Source organism: Spodoptera frugiperda, chromosome 11, assembly GCF_023101765.2.
Source record: "Spodoptera frugiperda isolate SF20-4 chromosome 11, AGI-APGP_CSIRO_Sfru_2.0, whole genome shotgun sequence".
Classification (NCBI taxonomy): Eukaryota; Metazoa; Arthropoda; class Insecta; order Lepidoptera; family Noctuidae; genus Spodoptera; species Spodoptera frugiperda.
In genome coordinates this window covers 8,096,293-8,113,408 of record NC_064222.1, presented here as the reverse complement: position 1 = coordinate 8,113,408, position 17,116 = coordinate 8,096,293, and the positions used below count along the sequence as shown (strand labels likewise).

The window sequence follows — 17,116 nt, the reverse complement described above, 5'->3', positions numbered from 1 at the left end:
ACTTATCGGTGGAGATTTGAGTTACAGAATTATATTCATTCATTTACTCCTCATTCTCCCCAATCCTCAAATCTCCAACAATCCTTAAATTCCTAAACCCCCCAAATGGCCGACAGCGCACTGGAATGCCTTTTGTGTTTCGGGTGTCCGGACAGCGGCGATTGCTTACCATCAAGCGACCGGTCTGCTCGTTTACCAGCTTATACCATAAAAATGGCAGTTAAAGTGGTAGGCACTGAGCATTGACCTAAAGTTCAAAATTTCAGAATCAAATAACTCTAGATACCTATGGATAGGCATATTTCCTAATCTTAAGTTGGATAGGAGGTATTCCACATTGGGCACCCGTTTAAATGGCACCTAAGCTAATGTCACCGATGATGTGCCACATTGGGCACCCATAGGTACTTTTCGTGGGTGCCATTTGTGAAATAATATTTAGTTTTAAATTTTATTCCACATATGGCACCTGCGCATAAGTAGATACTAGTGTTGAGAAGTTTACGGTTCTCAGCACGTTAAATAATATCGAATATGATCCGTAGAGTGTTTAATATATCATTTATCAAGTGAATCAAGTATAATATAGAGTAGTTGTGTGTTTTGATGTACCATATCATAAGCAAGTTAGAGTTTGACATCATGTATAGTTTGTAAACAAATCGTTTGTGGTTATTCATAAAATCATGTACATTGTACACATGCATTATACTTATGTGCGTATGCGGCAGGGAAAGCACCTATTATAGTGTCTTTGGAATTCTTAGTAGCGTCACGGAGTTGAGAATCTATTAAATATTTTGTAGGTCCATGTCAATTTAAACACATGAATTCCTTAACCCAATACCTAGGAATACCTATGACGTAATTTAACGAGGTACCTACATGAGGACATACCCTTTTTTGTTTTAATTGTGTGTGACAAAATATTAATGAACAAAGCATTTACCTATGTATGAATAACCTATTGTATAATTGCTCATAATTTATTTGTTTTATTCAATATTTAATTTAAATTGCATTTTAATCTACATATTCTTAGGTGCGTCTTGGAAAATTGCCAATAAAATGCTGTAAATACTTAGATAGTTAGATACCAAGCAATGATTATATAGTTAGATATATGTACCTAATTACTCAATGAAGTAGTTAAAAGTAACCCCGGTACTCAGAGTCATAATTTAATAGTTAACCCAGTCATTAGCAATTGTTTTCAGAGCAAAATCGTAACCAAGGAAATGTTTAAGTACCTAATCACCACAATATGTCTCTGAGTACGGTATTAAATTTATAAAAAAAAGTAAAAGTACATACATACATACATATCGTCACGCCTTTAATCCCCGAAGGGGTAGGCAGAGGTGCACATTATGACACGTAATGCCACTGTGTACACCCACTTTTCACAATTTATGTTAGGTATAAGTCCCATGTAATAGGAGGTGAGCCTATTGCCATATACCGGGCACATTTCCAGACTCCGTGCTACTACTGAGAAACTTTCGAAAAACCGAAAAAAGCCCAGTACCACTTCGCCCGACCCGGGAATCGAACCCGAGACCCCTTGCCCGGCAGTCGCACTTGCAACCACTAGGCCACAGAGGCAGTCAAAAAGTAAAAGTATTAGTCGTTAATGGTAGTCCCTGGCCTAACAAAAATTGTAAAAAATATGTCCTTGATCAACAAACAGTTAGGAATAACTGCTCTAAATAAAAATAAAACAGGAACCTACAAATATTTACAGGAAATTTCCAACGTCACATCACATCAACAGTTATCTTAAACTACAGTTAAATCATAGATAACATTCTTAAGGTTAAAATTAACTAACATTTGTCCCTTTAACTGTAAACCTTATCTCATTAGGAACCCAGTTTCCTTATCTTGGTATTAAGTAGTTAGTTTTCCTATAGGAAGCGCCCCTGGTGGGCGTTATCATGAACAGTCAGTTTTACTTTTAACGAGCATGACAAGAATTTTATAAAGGTTAGTAAGTAGGTGACTACTTGACGAGCGAGTTGCTGAAAAGTACCTACCCTTTTTGAGGTGGAAAATAATCCAATTACTTCTCCTGCCTTGGGGGAGGTGAGAGGAAGCGTCAGACCCTTACTGACTAAAAACTCTCCCCCCCCTCACTATTGGGCTCCGGCTCAAAGCAAGAGTAGGACTCCTGCTTTGAGCCGGGGCCCCGGTAACCTTTTACGTTGTCCACAGCTATAGAAATCTATGTTCCGTTATATTTCTAAGTGTTTGTCGTGTGCAAGTTTGTGTGCTAAACACGGCCCCAGGGATGATGGGGCCCAGTAGGGCTGATGCCTGATCCGGAGCTACGGACTACCTGGCGGGCTTACCGGGGCTCCGGCTCGAAAAGCAGGAGTAGGAACGGGTTTGGGTTTTAGTCAGTAAGAGTCTAAAACTTTCTTTCGCCTCGCTCAGGGCGAAAGAAGTCATTGGATGATTTTACCCCCTCAAAAAAAACATAGGACTGAGTCTACAATAGTATTCTGCAATAGCCTTTGTTAAATAACTACATTACATGGTAGTACCTACTACCAGGACTTCCATTAGGTAGGTACCTATTACATACTACGTAGGTACTTTTAAATTATTGACTACATATGTTTAAATATTGAAAATCGAAACAAAATCAGCTAACAACTACTGAAAATAAAGTTAATTTAATAAATGACGTATATATTTAAATAAAACGCTCGTTTGAACCCCTATCGTGATTAATAAATATAATTGTAGCTGTAGGTCAATGGCGAATGTTACATTAATCTCCTTAATTATCAAAATCAAGGGCAATTACGAACAGAGCCCTTCTGTTGCGATAAAATGGTTAAATCTGAACTTCCTAGGTTATTTATCATGGTACCACCATTTTAGACGCCTAATCTCTACAAACACGGAGATAAAATTAAATTAATGTTGGTTCCTTCCGTATTTGGTGTTTCTATTTTAGGATATTACTGATTTTTAAAAGGGTTTTGTTAATTTTCTATTATGTATCTAATTTGGTTTAATTATATTCCGCTTCACCTGACTAAAATAAAGGGTGGTTAGGGTGAAACTGAGAATGTCTGTTTCATGCCCACCCCAGAGTCTACAAAAGCGTACAAATATTTTTCTGCTGAATACAGGTTCTACATTAGTTACAAAGTAAGTACAATAGTATTCACGTATTCTAATAATTATTGCATCCATAATGTACACAGGTGGTGGAAATACAGTATTAAGTCGTATATATTAAGTCATACCCATTATTTGTAGATTTAAACAATTAATTACTTTTATTCAAAAAAATCCACTTATGATCTTATGTTAAAAAAATATTTCTTGACAAACTGTATCATTAGCCGGATAGTCGAAACTAAACGCAAAGTCCTGACAGATCCAATCATAAAAAAAGAAATATTGACTGTGACTGTAATCAAACGTCAATGTCAAACCGCAACGCAAGTTTTGTTTACGTTTCAGTTTCCAATTAATTCCTAATAAAGGCGACTATTTCCTAAATACCTTGACATACTGACGAATAATAAAATTGTGGCATCGATACCTGAATCCAACGTAAACAAACTAATAAAAATGGAGAACCTGAAAAACATTTGGAAACCGGAACGTGAGTTTATAGCCTAACGATTTGTAATTACTTTCTAGTGAATACAAAGTATGTATTTATGACTTTTTTTCTAGTATATCGAATACAGATGGAGGCTCCGAAGCCTAAGCGTGTGGTTTGCGATAATTTAGAGGACAGACCAGAGTTTTATGGCCGTGAATACCACGGTGTAATGAGTCATAAGGAAGCGACGGCAATCCTTGAAAATGAGCCGAATGGCGCCTTTCTTATTAGAAAAGGAAGTCAGAATAACGATTTCTATACGTTAACTTTAAAGTAAGTATTGGTTAAGTAAGTTTTATACTATTACTTCTCATCATTTGTAGTAATTATATACTTAAACTTCATTGTGTATTGTTTCAAATAACTTAACCACAGGTTTATTATTCTCATTATACTAACATAGATTCAATGAGTTTTACAACAGTAATTGTATCTATAAACACTTTAATTATCTGTGTTTGTTTCATCCAAATAAATAAAAAAGAAAATGCTCACACAGCAATCTATCATAAAAAATCAATACTTAATGCATTATTTATCAAAAGTTATCCAACTGATAACTGATTTTAAATTACATTACAAAACTACACTTTGAAACAAGCATCTAGCTTCGCTGATAGAGAGACTATTATTTATTTCTTGACATTTCAAAAGTACCTTTTATGGTTGGAGTCCATATGACTGGACAGTTGGAGCAGTGGCTGGGCAACTGGTTTGATTCCCGTACGGAACAACAGATTGTTTTTCTGGGTCTCGGTGTCAAAGAAAAATTCTAATCTTTGTAATGGTGCCCCCCATTACAAAAAAAGATTTAAAATAAAAATGGTTTAATTGAAATAAATAACTAACAATACATACACTTTTAGTTTTCATTCCACTTGTAGATGTATTTCAACTATTGTATTCTAAGAGTAGCATAGATTTGCGCAAAGTAATGCGTTATTCTATTCTATATATTATGAAATAAATGATTTGATTTTGACCTATTTCATAAAAACACAATAATATTTCAGGTTCGATGACAAAATCCATCACTACAAACTATATTACGATGGCTCACACTACATTGGCACGAAACGGTATGAAACTATTTACGAGCTGGTTGCGGACGGGCTTGTCACATGTCACATGGAATTGAAGGCTCACCATATCGTTGAAATGATCAACTCACGAGCGAGCTACCCGGAGAGTCCGTATGTTACACTAAACAGACGGAAACTTAATACATTGTCAAGAATGCAGCAGTAAGTGTCAGATTTTGTTTTTCAATCGGTTCCTGAAACATTTTATTTATAGAGACTCTCATTTGATAAATTGCTCTAGTAGTTCTTGAGTAAAATAATATTTAATAAATGTTCTTATACCTTATACATGTATAAGACTACAGAGAAAGCACTCCGTGCTACTACAGAGAAATTATCGAAAAAACTAACAGCAATTGATTTTTATATATAGAGATAATGAAATAGACTGCATTTGTTGAAGGTATAGCTCATTAACTTTCCAATTGCCAAAGGACTTCCTCCATTTCCGGACTCCCTTAAAAAAACTGTTAATTAATTTTCGATTACAGAGCGTCAAACAACTCGAGCCCAATTATAATGAAGACTGAAAACAAAGCTATAACCGACACGGATGGACTGAAGAAACCTCCGTTTGATCTCACACCCTCCATAGAAGACAATCCTTTAGTCATGAAGTACTCAAAGTCACATACGTTCAAAGTACATACGTTTAAAGGACTGAATTGGTGCGAATTGTGCGCTAACTTCCTATGGGGCTTTACGGCACAAGGTGTTAAATGTGAAGGTAATATTAATTTATGTTTTTCTTTTAAAATTGTTGGCCCTAATTAGGATTTTCTCCTGTATAGTGTCTTGTAGGTGCGTTTACAAACATACAATTTTATATATAAATGACACCCAGACCCGAAATAACAATTTATGGATCACATAAAGAGCTGCTTCGTGCGGGAGTGCATTAAAAGTGTTATCTTGTTACCAATTTGCAAAAAATTAATATTCTTTACTTAAGTATTTTTGCAAAGTTAAATAAATAATATTTATTTTCGTGCGGTTTCACCTGCTCTACTCGGCTGCTATTGATCGTACCATAATGTTATACACAACCTACCGCCTTCGTCAATAAATGCACTATCCAACACAAAAATAATTATTCAAATCAGACAAGTAGTTCCGAAGATTAGCGCGTTCAAACAAACAAAAAAAAACTTCAGCTTTATATGTTTATATTAGAATATTAGTATATTAATATATACTAATAGTATAGATAAGTATAAGGAAAATAGTTTTGTTCAAAATAATTATGAGAGACAATAATTCAATAATAGAAACTTATTTGATGGTATTTTACCTTGTAGATTAAAAATAGGCTCAGTGGCTGGGCAACTGACCGCTGTACAACGTGTCGTGGTTGGAAAAATCTCACAATAGTTTGGATGACTCATTTATATTTTAATGTCCTGTAGTGTCTTGTAGATTATTTTAAAATATTAGACTCGTATTTTTTATTTTCTTTCGGAAACAAATATTTTCAAAGATTCTTATATCCATTTGAAATATTGTGTGACGTCACTTCTAGACACATTTTATACGTAGAAATGACGTATTTGCTCCCATTCTTACACTTTGATTCGTGTTATCTAACTATTGTTATCTTATATGACAAAATTAAACAATACGTGTCTAATATTTCCCTAATATTTACAATTTCGTGTCTAATATGTCTAAAATTCCAACGAACAACTGTTGGACAGAAAGCCCGCCAGCCGCGATCACCTTGCCTAGTCGGAGGATCCTCCTTTTCTTAGGAAACTTTACTCACTGTTCCCTAAACTACATATTTTATTTTATTTTATTTGCAGACTGCGGCTTCATAGCACACTCGAAATGTTCAGAGCGGGTCCCAAATCACTGTGTTCCGGATCTAAAGAAATTACGAGGCGTCTTTGGTATAGATCTGACTACGTTACTCAACGCCCACTCTAGTACGTTGCCATTCGTCGTTAAGAAGTGTGTGAATGAGATAGAAGATCGGGGGATGGACTCAGAGGGGATATATAGGGTGTCGGGATTCGCTGATGAAATTGAAGCTTTGAAACTGGCTTTTGATCGAGGTATGTATCAAATTAAATGAGCCAGCGGATGCAGCGGCATTTATGCGGCCGAATTAGCGGCTTGTCGTTCTACGTGGAGGACTAAGGGGGAGGCCTTTGTTCAGCAGTGGATGTCTCTCGGCTGATAATGATGATGATGATGTATAAAATGAAATGCTACGATTTAGTTTAACGATGTAAGTCGATTGATTTCAAGCCATGTTAGGGATTCATAATGTGAGAGAATAAGTACAACGAATGTGTCGTTTTATTGCCTTTTGTTTGCTGGCCGACTTTATTCAAACATTTAATTTATGTATCTATGTATATGGTAGGATTTTAATTTAAAGCTTGCAATACTTTTTCTCTGGAAACTGGCAACATTGATACATCACATTCACAAATACGACCACTCATTTTTTTTAAATAGCCAATATAGTTTAATTTTAAAATATACCAATATGTTTCACTCTCAGACGGCGAGGCAGCAGATTTGAGCGTGTACAGCAACATCAACGTGGTGGCCGGTACACTGAAGCTGTACCTGCGACTGCTGCCGGTACCGCTGATCACGTACGAGGTGCATCCCAAACTAGTGCAGGCTATACGTAAGTATTATTTTTTTATGTAATAAGCCGGTAAACGACCTGACGGATCACCTGATGGTAAGCAATCGCCGCCGGACGTCCAATGGACATCCGAAACACTAGAGGCGTTACAAGTGTGTTGCCGGTCTTTTGGGGGTTAGGAATTTAAGGATTGTTGGGGAAACGAGAAGATTGGGAAGGGTGTAATTGGGCCTCCGGCTTTCTGCATTAAGGATACTTTTCCACCAGAAATGTGCTATGCTACGTTGCTGTGGATGCGTTTGGCTTCCACCAATCCTATTCATTGGTACACATAGCTTAGCACTGGTGGAAACGGACTTAGATTCTTAACACATTGAATACCGTGGTGGTCACCGGTGACCGACGTTAGCGGAGGATTTGCCTTAAATAGATAATCAAAAAATCTATTTTGTTTTCAGAGATGAAAACGCAAGCGCAGCAGATTACCTCGCTGAGGGAATGCCTGGACTCCCTCCCGCCCGCACACTTCAACTGTCTGCAGTACATGGTGCAACACTTACACAGGTAAAATTTGTCAAAAATAAATTATTTTGACTTTTCAATACAATAATATAATCACAGTTTCATTGACACTTTTATTCAGTGTAAAGTTTTTTCTAGAAAAAGCTTTGCTATTTTACGCATCATTAAAGCATTATGTATAGAATAATATCGTATTTTACGTTTCGATAAAAAGTATTGAATTTTACTCGTAAGAAACTAGCCTATTTTCTTGATATTTTGCATACAAAATAGTAAGAAGGATTTACTGACTGACTGACTGACATGCTCCTTTTCCTGTAAACTTCACGCGAGTTAATGCTACTTATGATTATACAATTTTAGATAATATCACGTCAAAGCTACTCCAACGGAATTTAGACTTTATTTACAAACGTATAAGGTTCAATATCTGATCACGGCGATAAGGATGATTTTTGTTTGGACTATGTAATGTGCATTCACATTGAAACTACGCGTGGGCACTTCAAATGTTTATTAGTTAAAAACGCAAGTGACTATACAAAAGGTTCATATATAGACACCTACATATAGGCATAATTATGTACGACCGCTGTCGTGGTGGAGTACGTTTAAACAATATGTAATACACAAACTTGATACTCCATTTTCCAGAGTATCCCAACTAGCAGACGTGAACAAAATGAGCGCTCACAACTTGAGTACAGTGTTCGCCCCGACGTTGGTCGCCACGCCGCCCGCCATCACAGACCTAGCGTTCGAGATCCGCGCCCTACAAGTATTGATCGAACACTGCCCGCAAATATACTACGGTAACAAGTGAATTTTGAATTCAAACTTTGATTTAATTATGTTAACGAGGTACCCCGATCAGTTTCAAGCCACTACAGGGCCCATATTTAAGTGAAAATGTCTCATGCCCGAATACTCAAACGCTACTCAATTTTAAGACGCTCTCAAATGTAGTTCTGTCACTATCAATTCTTTATAAAATGACAGAGATAGCACGATATTTAAGTACAACTTAAAATTGAGTAGCGTTCGAGTATTCGGGCGTCAGTTGGCAACGTGATGCTTACCACGTCAGTTCTGTGTAGGCCCCTGCTGTAGTTTGAAAGTAGACGGAGGTACCTCATCGTAGTAAAGTCGAACAACACAATGAATGTGTGTCTCAAGAGAGTTACAACTCTGCTTTTGGTGAAATATGTGAAGAAATGTTGGTACATACAACTTTAAAACGTTGTTACATATCTATACGGTTCAATATCAAACACTATCATCCTAATACATATTATAACCCTGTAACATAAGAATTATAAGTTAAAGTAAGACGTGATGGAAGCTACACTTTGCTACGCACGTTCCATTCGAACCTATCCGACTACTAAGTCTCTTTGCCCTATCTTCAGTTTCAACTAGTTTAGCCTAGGGGGTATTCATATTTTTGACCCCCCCTCCCGTCCTTGTCACAATTGGTCACATTTGTGAAACCTCCCCCTTCCTAGTGTGAATGGAAGGGGCCTAGTGTGACGTCACATCTAGATTTTTTTGAGTTTTTCGATAATAGTTCCAAGTTCGTGTTTTAACAGTTAAATTATGATAATTGAAATGTGACGTCACGAAATTTAAGACGCCTCCTGCCCCCTTGTCACATAAAGTCACACTTCGCCGACCCCCTCCCCCCCTTAACGTGTGACGTAATTATTGGATGGCCCCTAGACCAAACTAGTTAGTCCTAAAATCAGGTTTTGCTGGTAACAGTTATTTATTTAGGCATGGTCGTCCCACTGCAGGGCAAAGGCCTCCCTACCCTCCTTTCACTCCTCTCTGTGCAAAGCTTTCTGCGGCCAATCCTTGTCGTAGGTGTAAAGTTCGTCCCGCCATCTCCTAGTAACAGTTACATTCGAAAAATAGTTGTAACAGTTTATGCTACTAATGTAGACTGATTTTATATATACAACCCTATTATTTGTAGATGTAGTACAATAAGAACAAGTTTATTTACTGATTTTTTTGTAGCCACACACATTACCATGCATTTGTTCCTAATTTTTGTATTTTTTTTTTATAATTTTATAATTTTCAATACGGCTCACCTACGGTGCTAGTGAATGTGAATCTCTTGTTCTTCATCCAATAGGAAATTGGCTAGTGTTACACCATTGGACGATCAATATTTGACAGCTTTAATGATTGGATAAAAAGTACTTCTAAGTACATTTGCGCCATCTGTACCTCTACCATGAGTTTGAAGCAATAGTATTTGGCGATAGTCGCTAACGACGATTTTTTTTTATGGCAAATTTTAGTTCCACATGTTCAAATTTACGTCGTCGCTAGCGACTATCGACAAATACTATTGCTTCAAACTCATAGTAAAGGTTCTGATATGCAAAAATACGGTAGCCGTATTAGAAACAGCATGTAATGCCCCAAGTGTTGCAAGCGTTCATAGGCCACGGTAACCACTTACCATCAGGGAAGGCCATGTGCTTTCTTGCCACCGTCGTGGTATAAAAAAAGCTAAATCTCGCAATAGTCCAGTCATTTGGTAAATAAAAACTTTCCAGGTAAAACTACCAAATGACTGGACTACAAGCATTTACTTAAGATTAAAGACTCAAAATGAGGCACAAAACTCATTAAAATAAATCTCACAAATTAGTAAATAAGTTATATATAAGTGCAATATACATATACATAATTATAATTATTTATCTTTTATATTTAAAACCATGTGATAATTGGAACTTTGGTCTTTCAAAAAGAATATCTTTTTCTACCATTCCAGGTTGTGTAGTTAATTAAATATAAGTTGTTTGTAACCAAAACGTATTGTAGGAATGAGGTCCTTAATATTTTTTTTTAGTAGAAAGTGTGTTTGTTACTGCCGTACTTAGAGACATTTAATGATTACTTAAACTATTCCTTAGTGGAATGGACCTTAATGGACTGTTTTTTTTTTTGAGGGGGAAAATCATCCAATGACTTCTCCCGCCTTGAGCGAGGCGAGAGGGAGTGTCAGACTCTTACTGACTAAAAACCACCCCGTTCCTTCTCCTGCTTTTTGAGCCGTAGCCCCGGTAAACCCGCTAGGTAGTCCGCAGCTCCGGAAATGGACTGGGTTAAGTAACCATTAAATGACTCTGAGTACGGCAGTTAGACTTATACTCATAAATTGCTGAACAGTTTTTTAAGAAATTGAATGCAAGAGAAATTATGAATTAGTTTAAGTCTTCAATTAATTTGGCTTTGTATACATGAATACATGTTATAGTTTTAGGACACTTTTTGAGAAAATGAAACGGGAATTGATCATTTTAACATTTTTAATGTCGAGATTACCAAAAAAATCTAGGTCTGATAGGTTAAAAAAAATATAGTACCAAAATGGGGTGAATAGGGATCGAGAGGTGAATAGGTACAGGGAAATTCTTCATAGTATCTATTCACCCCTCTTCTGTCCCTATTCACCTCTCGATCCCTATTCACCCCATTTTACTGTACGTGTTTGTTTTACGTTTTACAAGATTGCGTTCAACGCTCTGATTGGTTAATTTATTCATCATCATCATCAGCCTGTTCTCGTCCACTGCCGGACATAGGCCTCTCCAATGGCACGCCACTGAGCTCGATCTTCAGCTCTACGCATCCAACCACTACCAGCCACCTTGCGGATATCGTCACTCCACCTATGGTTGGTTCATTCAGAGCCGGCCAATGAGAGCGCAGAACGCGGTCTCGTGTCATACTAAGCCTTACCAAGCAGATTTTGCTTGCATAAATCTATCACTTGTATTATTGTGAAATAATGTCGTATTAACCAATTTTGTACATTTATTTATATCGTATTTTTATACATATGACAAATCACAGATTCATACGAAATTATGACGTATCTGCTTACTATAATATTATAAATACCAAAGTTTGTTTGTGTGTATGTTTGTTAATCAATCACGTCAAAACGGCTGAAGAGATCGGGATGAAATTTGTAACAGGGGTAGATTATGGTCTGGAATAACACATAGGATACTTTATCCCACGGGAATGCGGACGAAACCGCTAGCAGAAGCTAGTTTTAAAATAAATAATTCGACTATACTAACTTACCTATCAATTTACTTTAAAAACTATATGGTGATATTTATTTCATTACCAAACTAATGTTGGACCAAAATTGAATAATCTCATTGTTTGTAGAAAAAGGGCCTCTGAATAAAAAAATGTATTCTTTTTTATACTTTTGTATTTAACCATAAAATAATCGCATTAGTAAATAAAAGAGATTAGATCAAATTATTTTGTTGTTTTATTACATTTATTTAATTGTAAATATAATAATTAATATCACAATTTATTTTCTTTTCTTCTTAGGTTTAGGTGCATCAGTGTCTTCATTATCTGTCTGTTGGAATTTCTTTAAGTCTGCACAAAACAGTACCTGAAAAATAAAGGCATAAAGTTAATTATTGAATACTTTAAAATAGTGAGTTACAAATGTTGACTATGTTGTCTGTATCTTCACTCCTTTTATCCACGAAGGGGTATGGCAGATATTCTTATGCTAAAATTTAAAACTAGCTGACCCAGCAAACTTCGTATCGCCTCAAACATTTTGTCGCCAACTTTTAAACCTTCCCTGGACTTCCACAACTAATTCAAGACCAAAATTAACTAAATCGGTTCAGCCGATCTCCAGTTTTCGCGAGACCAACGAACAGCAATTGATTTTTATATAGAGAAGATATGCATCCATTTATAGAGACAAACATGTAATTTATAGAAAATGTCAATCTATCCTCAAACCTTAAAATTACATGCACTTTTTGGAACTTACAGTATGCGCCCATCCCGCCATGTCTCCGTACAAACTCCTGAAGTGGTCTCCAATTTCTGTGTACATCTTTTCAGTGACACTCTTCTTTCCTCTCAAATGTGGGAGGTAGTTCTGTGCGGCGATCTGATACACATGCGTGTCTACTGGCAGCGCTTCCAAGTGGTTTAACGACATCAGGCATATGCAGTCTGCTACCTGAGGAGATGAAAAGCATAGTAATTAGAATTTATTTTGATTTTAATTCGCTAGTTGGACAAAGATTTGCACTTTTTGCTTCGGCACGAATGGGCCGGCTCGACCGGAGTGATACCACGGCCTCACAGATAACCGACGTGAAACAACGCTTGCGTTGTGTTTCGTTGTGTGAGTGAGGTTAGCGGAGGCTCAATTCCCCCCTTTCCAATCTTCCCAATCCCCGATTCCTGAACAACAAGCCTTAAATTCCTAACCCCCAAAAAGCCGGCAACGCACTTATAAGCCTTCTGGTGTTTCAAGTGTCCATGGGCGGCGGTGACGGGGGATATATAAAAAAAATATTTTTGGCGTTTTCTAAAAGTTTGCCGGCCAATGAGAAAATGTAAATATATATCAAAATAATAAATCTGGATATTTACTTGAAACTATAGTAAATTGGTTTGATCAGGATTACATTATATGGAGTACGATTATGTTATGCGAATAGTCACTAGGCCTACTAACGTTATGCGAATCAAAATTATGCCATGCCAAATGAGTCTTTAAGATGATTATGCCAACATAAAATGTATGCCTAAAAAGTAAGCTGAAGTATTATTATGCCAAAACAAATTGTGTCAAAATCGTTATGCCGAAGTATATTAGGACAAAGAACAATTTACAAAAAGAAGGGATCCCTTCACTGGCTTTAAAACAAAACATTTGAAACAGAGATCAACACACAATAAAAACAAAATGTGATGTGGGGCTGCGGAAGAATTTGTGAGTATTAGCCGGTAAGAGTCGCCTTTCCCCGGGCCGAAAAAGAACGTCAGGATTTAACCCCGAAAAGAAAAAAGGTTTGGTCTACGTTAGGTTAAGTTAGATTTGGTTTTCGGCTGTCGTACGCAAGATGGTCGACAGCGCGGAGTCGTAGGACGCGGTAGTGTCCTTCTGCGAGGACGTGATGTCGCAGAAAAAAAATATTGCCCCCGAACAAAAAAAAACATTAGATTTGGTTTAGGTTAGGTTAAGGTTAGGTTTAGGTTAGGTTTAGGTTAGGTTTAGGTTAAGTTTAGGTTAGGTTTAGGTTAGGTTTAGGTTTAGGTTTAGGTTTAGGTTAGGTTTAGGTTAGGTTTAGGTTAGGTTTAGGTTAGGTTTAGGTTAGGTTTAGGTTAGGTTTAGGTTAGGTTTAGGTTAGGTTTAGGTTAGGTTTAGGTTAGGTTTAGGTTAGGTTTAGGTTAGGTTTAGGTTAGGTTTAGGTTAGGTTTAGGTTAGGTTTAGGTTAGGTTTAGGTTAGGTTTAGGTTAGGTTTAGGTTAGGTTTAGGTTAGGTTTAGGTTAGGTTTAGGTTAGGTTTAGGTTAGGTTTAGGTTAGGTTTAGGTTAGGTTTAGGTTAGGTTTAGGTTAGGTTTAGGTTAGGTTTAGGTTAGGTTTAGGTTAGGTTTAGGTTAGGTTTAGGTTAGGTTTAGGTTAGGTTTAGGTTAGGTTTAGGTTAGGTTTAGGTTAGGCTTACCTAACTCACCTAAACCTAACCCTACCCCAAACATAACACAAACCTTACCTAACGCAAACCTAAACCTAACCTAACCTAACCCAACCCAAACCTAAGCTAAACCTAACCTAACCCAATCCTATCCTATCCTAAAAAAAAATTATAATGAGTATACTGAGCAAAAGGACTCATAGATATTAAGTATAGTTTGAGACGTGTCGAGTGAGGGCACGATATTAATAAGTATATTGAAGAAATGTAAACAAATAAACAACATGTAAAAAAGAGCGCGGACGATTTTGCCCGCGGTAGTAGTTTAATTAAAAAAAAACCTTACCATAACCCAAACCTAAACCTAACCTAACGCAAACCTAACCTAAACATTTTTTTTTGTCTGGTGGAAATCTGGATGGACGAAGTTACCTTAGGTCCGATTCCATGTAGTTTCATGAGTTCCACTTTAGCATCCTTATACTTCATGTCTTGTAAGCTGTTGAACCACTTCACTCCACCCCACTCCACTATCTGGGCAGCTGACTTCTGAATGAACTTGGCTCTGTATCCAAAACCCAAGTTTCTAAGCTCTGATTCCACCTGTAATATGAACATAGTTTAAAAAGACTTATAAGAACCTAGCTACTTCCGCGCGGTTTCACCCGCTCTGCTTGGCTCCTATTGGTTATAGTGAGATGTTTTATAGCCTTCCTCGATATATGCACTACCCAACACAAAAAGAATTATTCAAATCGTACCAGTAGTTCCGGAGATTAGCGCGTTCAAACAAACAAAGTCTTCAGCTTTACAATATTAGTTTAGATTAGATTGAAAGCTGTGGTGGTCACCGGTGACCGACATTAGCAGAGGATTTGCCTTCAAAAGTTTTCTATTGGCAGTCAAAGACTTAAATGCATGTTATATGAGTATTTAACAGTGACAATCCACTGCTGAACTATGGGCTTCAAAGCCTTTAAGCGCCCAGTTAAATTCAATTACCATGCCCCAAGCTCAGCTAAAAATCGAAAAAAAAATATATATATCTACACTAAATAAGGAGAAACATAGTGTGAATAGTTAGAATTGAAAAAATCAAGAATGTTCTCTGTTGAAGTGATATGTCATGAGTGCCAGGGACACGGAAATATGTGTGACACAGGTGGTTAAAGGTTTGATATGTTACACGCAATGGTTGTCACACACAAATAAGGTTTGCCATAATTTGTACTCTAAGTTGGTTTGAGATTCTAGTTGAAAGATTCAGGTTTATCAAAGTACTTTCATAGACTGTATCAAAAATATCTAGTGCCCTACATTGATTTAACAAATGCTTCAATTTTAAAATACAATCACTCTGTTCTGAATATCTTCCTCTATTAAAACCTTACTTACCTCTGGTAAAGCGAGTTTCTCAACCTCTGGGAATGCATAGTATGTATCACCTTCATATTCACATATTTTCTCTCCATAATGAGTGCATAACTTTTCTACCATTGTAGATATTCTAAAACAATATGCTGCTATTATTAAATTGGAGACTGCCTCATTGGTCGAGTGGCTGCAAGTGCGACTGCCAGACAAAGGGTCGAGGGTTCGATTCTCAGGTCAAGCAAAGTAATGCTAGCCTTTTTTCGGTATGTCGAAAATTTCTCAGTAGTAGTACGGAGTCTGGAATTGTGCCCAGTATATGGCAATAGGATCACCTCAGACTTATAAAACAAATGGCAAAAAGTGGGTGTACATTGTATAGTGGCATTACGTGCCGTAATGATTATAATATGAATGTGATGTTGCTATAGTAAATTGGAATTTATTACAATGTCTTAAGTCATTAATTAGCTTGACAATATACCTTGATATGTGATTATTTTGACTACAAATAAATGAGAATAGGTTCTCCACTGGCTCTTGCCGCAGCATTCTGATCCCATAGAACTGTTGGCAAGCCTTCTGAAACAGAGCATCCTTCTCCGACCACTCCTTATAATATTCCCCTAAATTCGTATCCAACCTAAAATAATCTTCAAGGAGTTTGTCAAAGTCTACATCAACCTTTTTGCTCTTTTTATTTTTAATCTGTTCCTTTTTTGAAGTGTGTAAAGAGCCAATGACTTGGTATTGTAGGTGGTCATCATTTTCTCGTAATTTCCAAACTGTTTTTGAGTAAACGCCAATCCATTCGTTGCTGTCTTTGTTTTGTTTCCATCTAAAGTAAGAAGAATACAAGAATTGGTTATTAATTGTAATTGTGAAAGAAAAATCGATAAATTATTTATTAAACTAAGATCAACGTATTGTTCTACATTCAAAGAATGATTTTAATTAATTAAAATTAAAATACCACGCCGAAAGTCGTCGGCTTTATGCGAAATTGATTTATTTTTAGTGTAATCAAAACTCACCTAAAACTTTGACCTCCAGACAAAGTGCCCACTAATTGTAGCTCCCGAATGTTACATAACAACTTATTCCAAGTCATCTTTACTGTATGTATTTAATTTCATTTATAAATCGTTTTTATTTTCACAAAATAAACCAATTTACCAAACCAAAACATCTGTTTGGCAGTTTGGCGCGTAACTTGACAGATGGATGACAGTTTTAAATTTGACATTTTATTATTCGTTCTGAAAATTACTTTTCTTGATGAAATATTATTGATCCTGGCAACATTGATGTTAAATCAAAGAAAACTTATTTTTCTTCGTTTTTTTTTTCTTTTTCTTCATAAAAAGTTGATACAAAAATAATTATTGCGTATGGGTATCGAACTTAAGGAA

The 17,116-nt window shown here is 36.5% G+C and overlaps 2 protein-coding genes across 2 annotated transcripts; one reads left to right on the top strand and one right to left on the bottom strand.

The window, feature by feature from the left end:
- The first annotated feature begins 3,438 nt into the window (after window positions 1-3,438).
- Window positions 3,439-12,136, top strand: LOC118274946 (N-chimaerin). The gene is made up of 8 exons (XM_050696803.1): window positions 3,439-3,625; window positions 3,700-3,901; window positions 4,642-4,872; window positions 5,202-5,437; window positions 6,513-6,764; window positions 7,220-7,351; window positions 7,771-7,876; window positions 8,489-12,136. Exons 1-8 carry the CDS (start codon window positions 3,592-3,594, stop codon window positions 8,655-8,657), a joined length of 1,362 nt encoding a protein of 453 aa, XP_050552760.1. The 5' UTR covers window positions 3,439-3,591; the 3' UTR covers window positions 8,658-12,136.
- A 39-nt stretch (window positions 12,137-12,175) lies between these two features.
- Window positions 12,176-16,917, bottom strand: LOC118274947 (N-glycosylase/DNA lyase). Its single transcript, XM_035592750.2, has 6 exons — window positions 16,739-16,917; window positions 16,189-16,542; window positions 15,729-15,840; window positions 14,766-14,936; window positions 12,675-12,869; window positions 12,176-12,278 (listed from the first exon to the last, which is right to left on the bottom strand). Exons 1-6 carry the CDS (start codon window positions 16,813-16,815, stop codon window positions 12,192-12,194), a joined length of 996 nt encoding a protein of 331 aa, XP_035448643.2. The 5' UTR covers window positions 16,816-16,917; the 3' UTR covers window positions 12,176-12,191.
- Between the last annotated feature and the right edge of the window lie 199 nt (window positions 16,918-17,116).

Bases quoted from the DNA above. Each gene is read 5' to 3' on its own strand.
- LOC118274946 (XM_050696803.1), top strand. From the start codon at position 3,592: ATGGAGAACCTGAAAAACATTTGGAAACCGGAAC. The intron at 3,902-4,641 runs GTAAGTATTGGT...ATAATATTTCAG, and splicing joins TTCTATACGTTAACTTTAAA to GTTCGATGACAAAATCCATC. The intron at 7,877-8,488 runs GTAAAATTTGTC...TCCATTTTCCAG, and splicing joins ATGGTGCAACACTTACACAG to AGTATCCCAACTAGCAGACG.
- LOC118274947 (XM_035592750.2), bottom strand. From the start codon at position 16,815: ATGACTTGGAATAAGTTGTTATGTAACATTCGGGAGCTACAATTAGTG. The intron at 15,841-16,188 runs GTATATTGTCAA...ATATTGTTTTAG, and splicing joins CAAAATAATCACATATCAAG to AATATCTACAATGGTAGAAA. The intron at 12,279-12,674 runs GTAAGTTCCAAA...TTTATTTTTCAG, and splicing joins TGGCGGGATGGGCGCATACT to GTACTGTTTTGTGCAGACTT.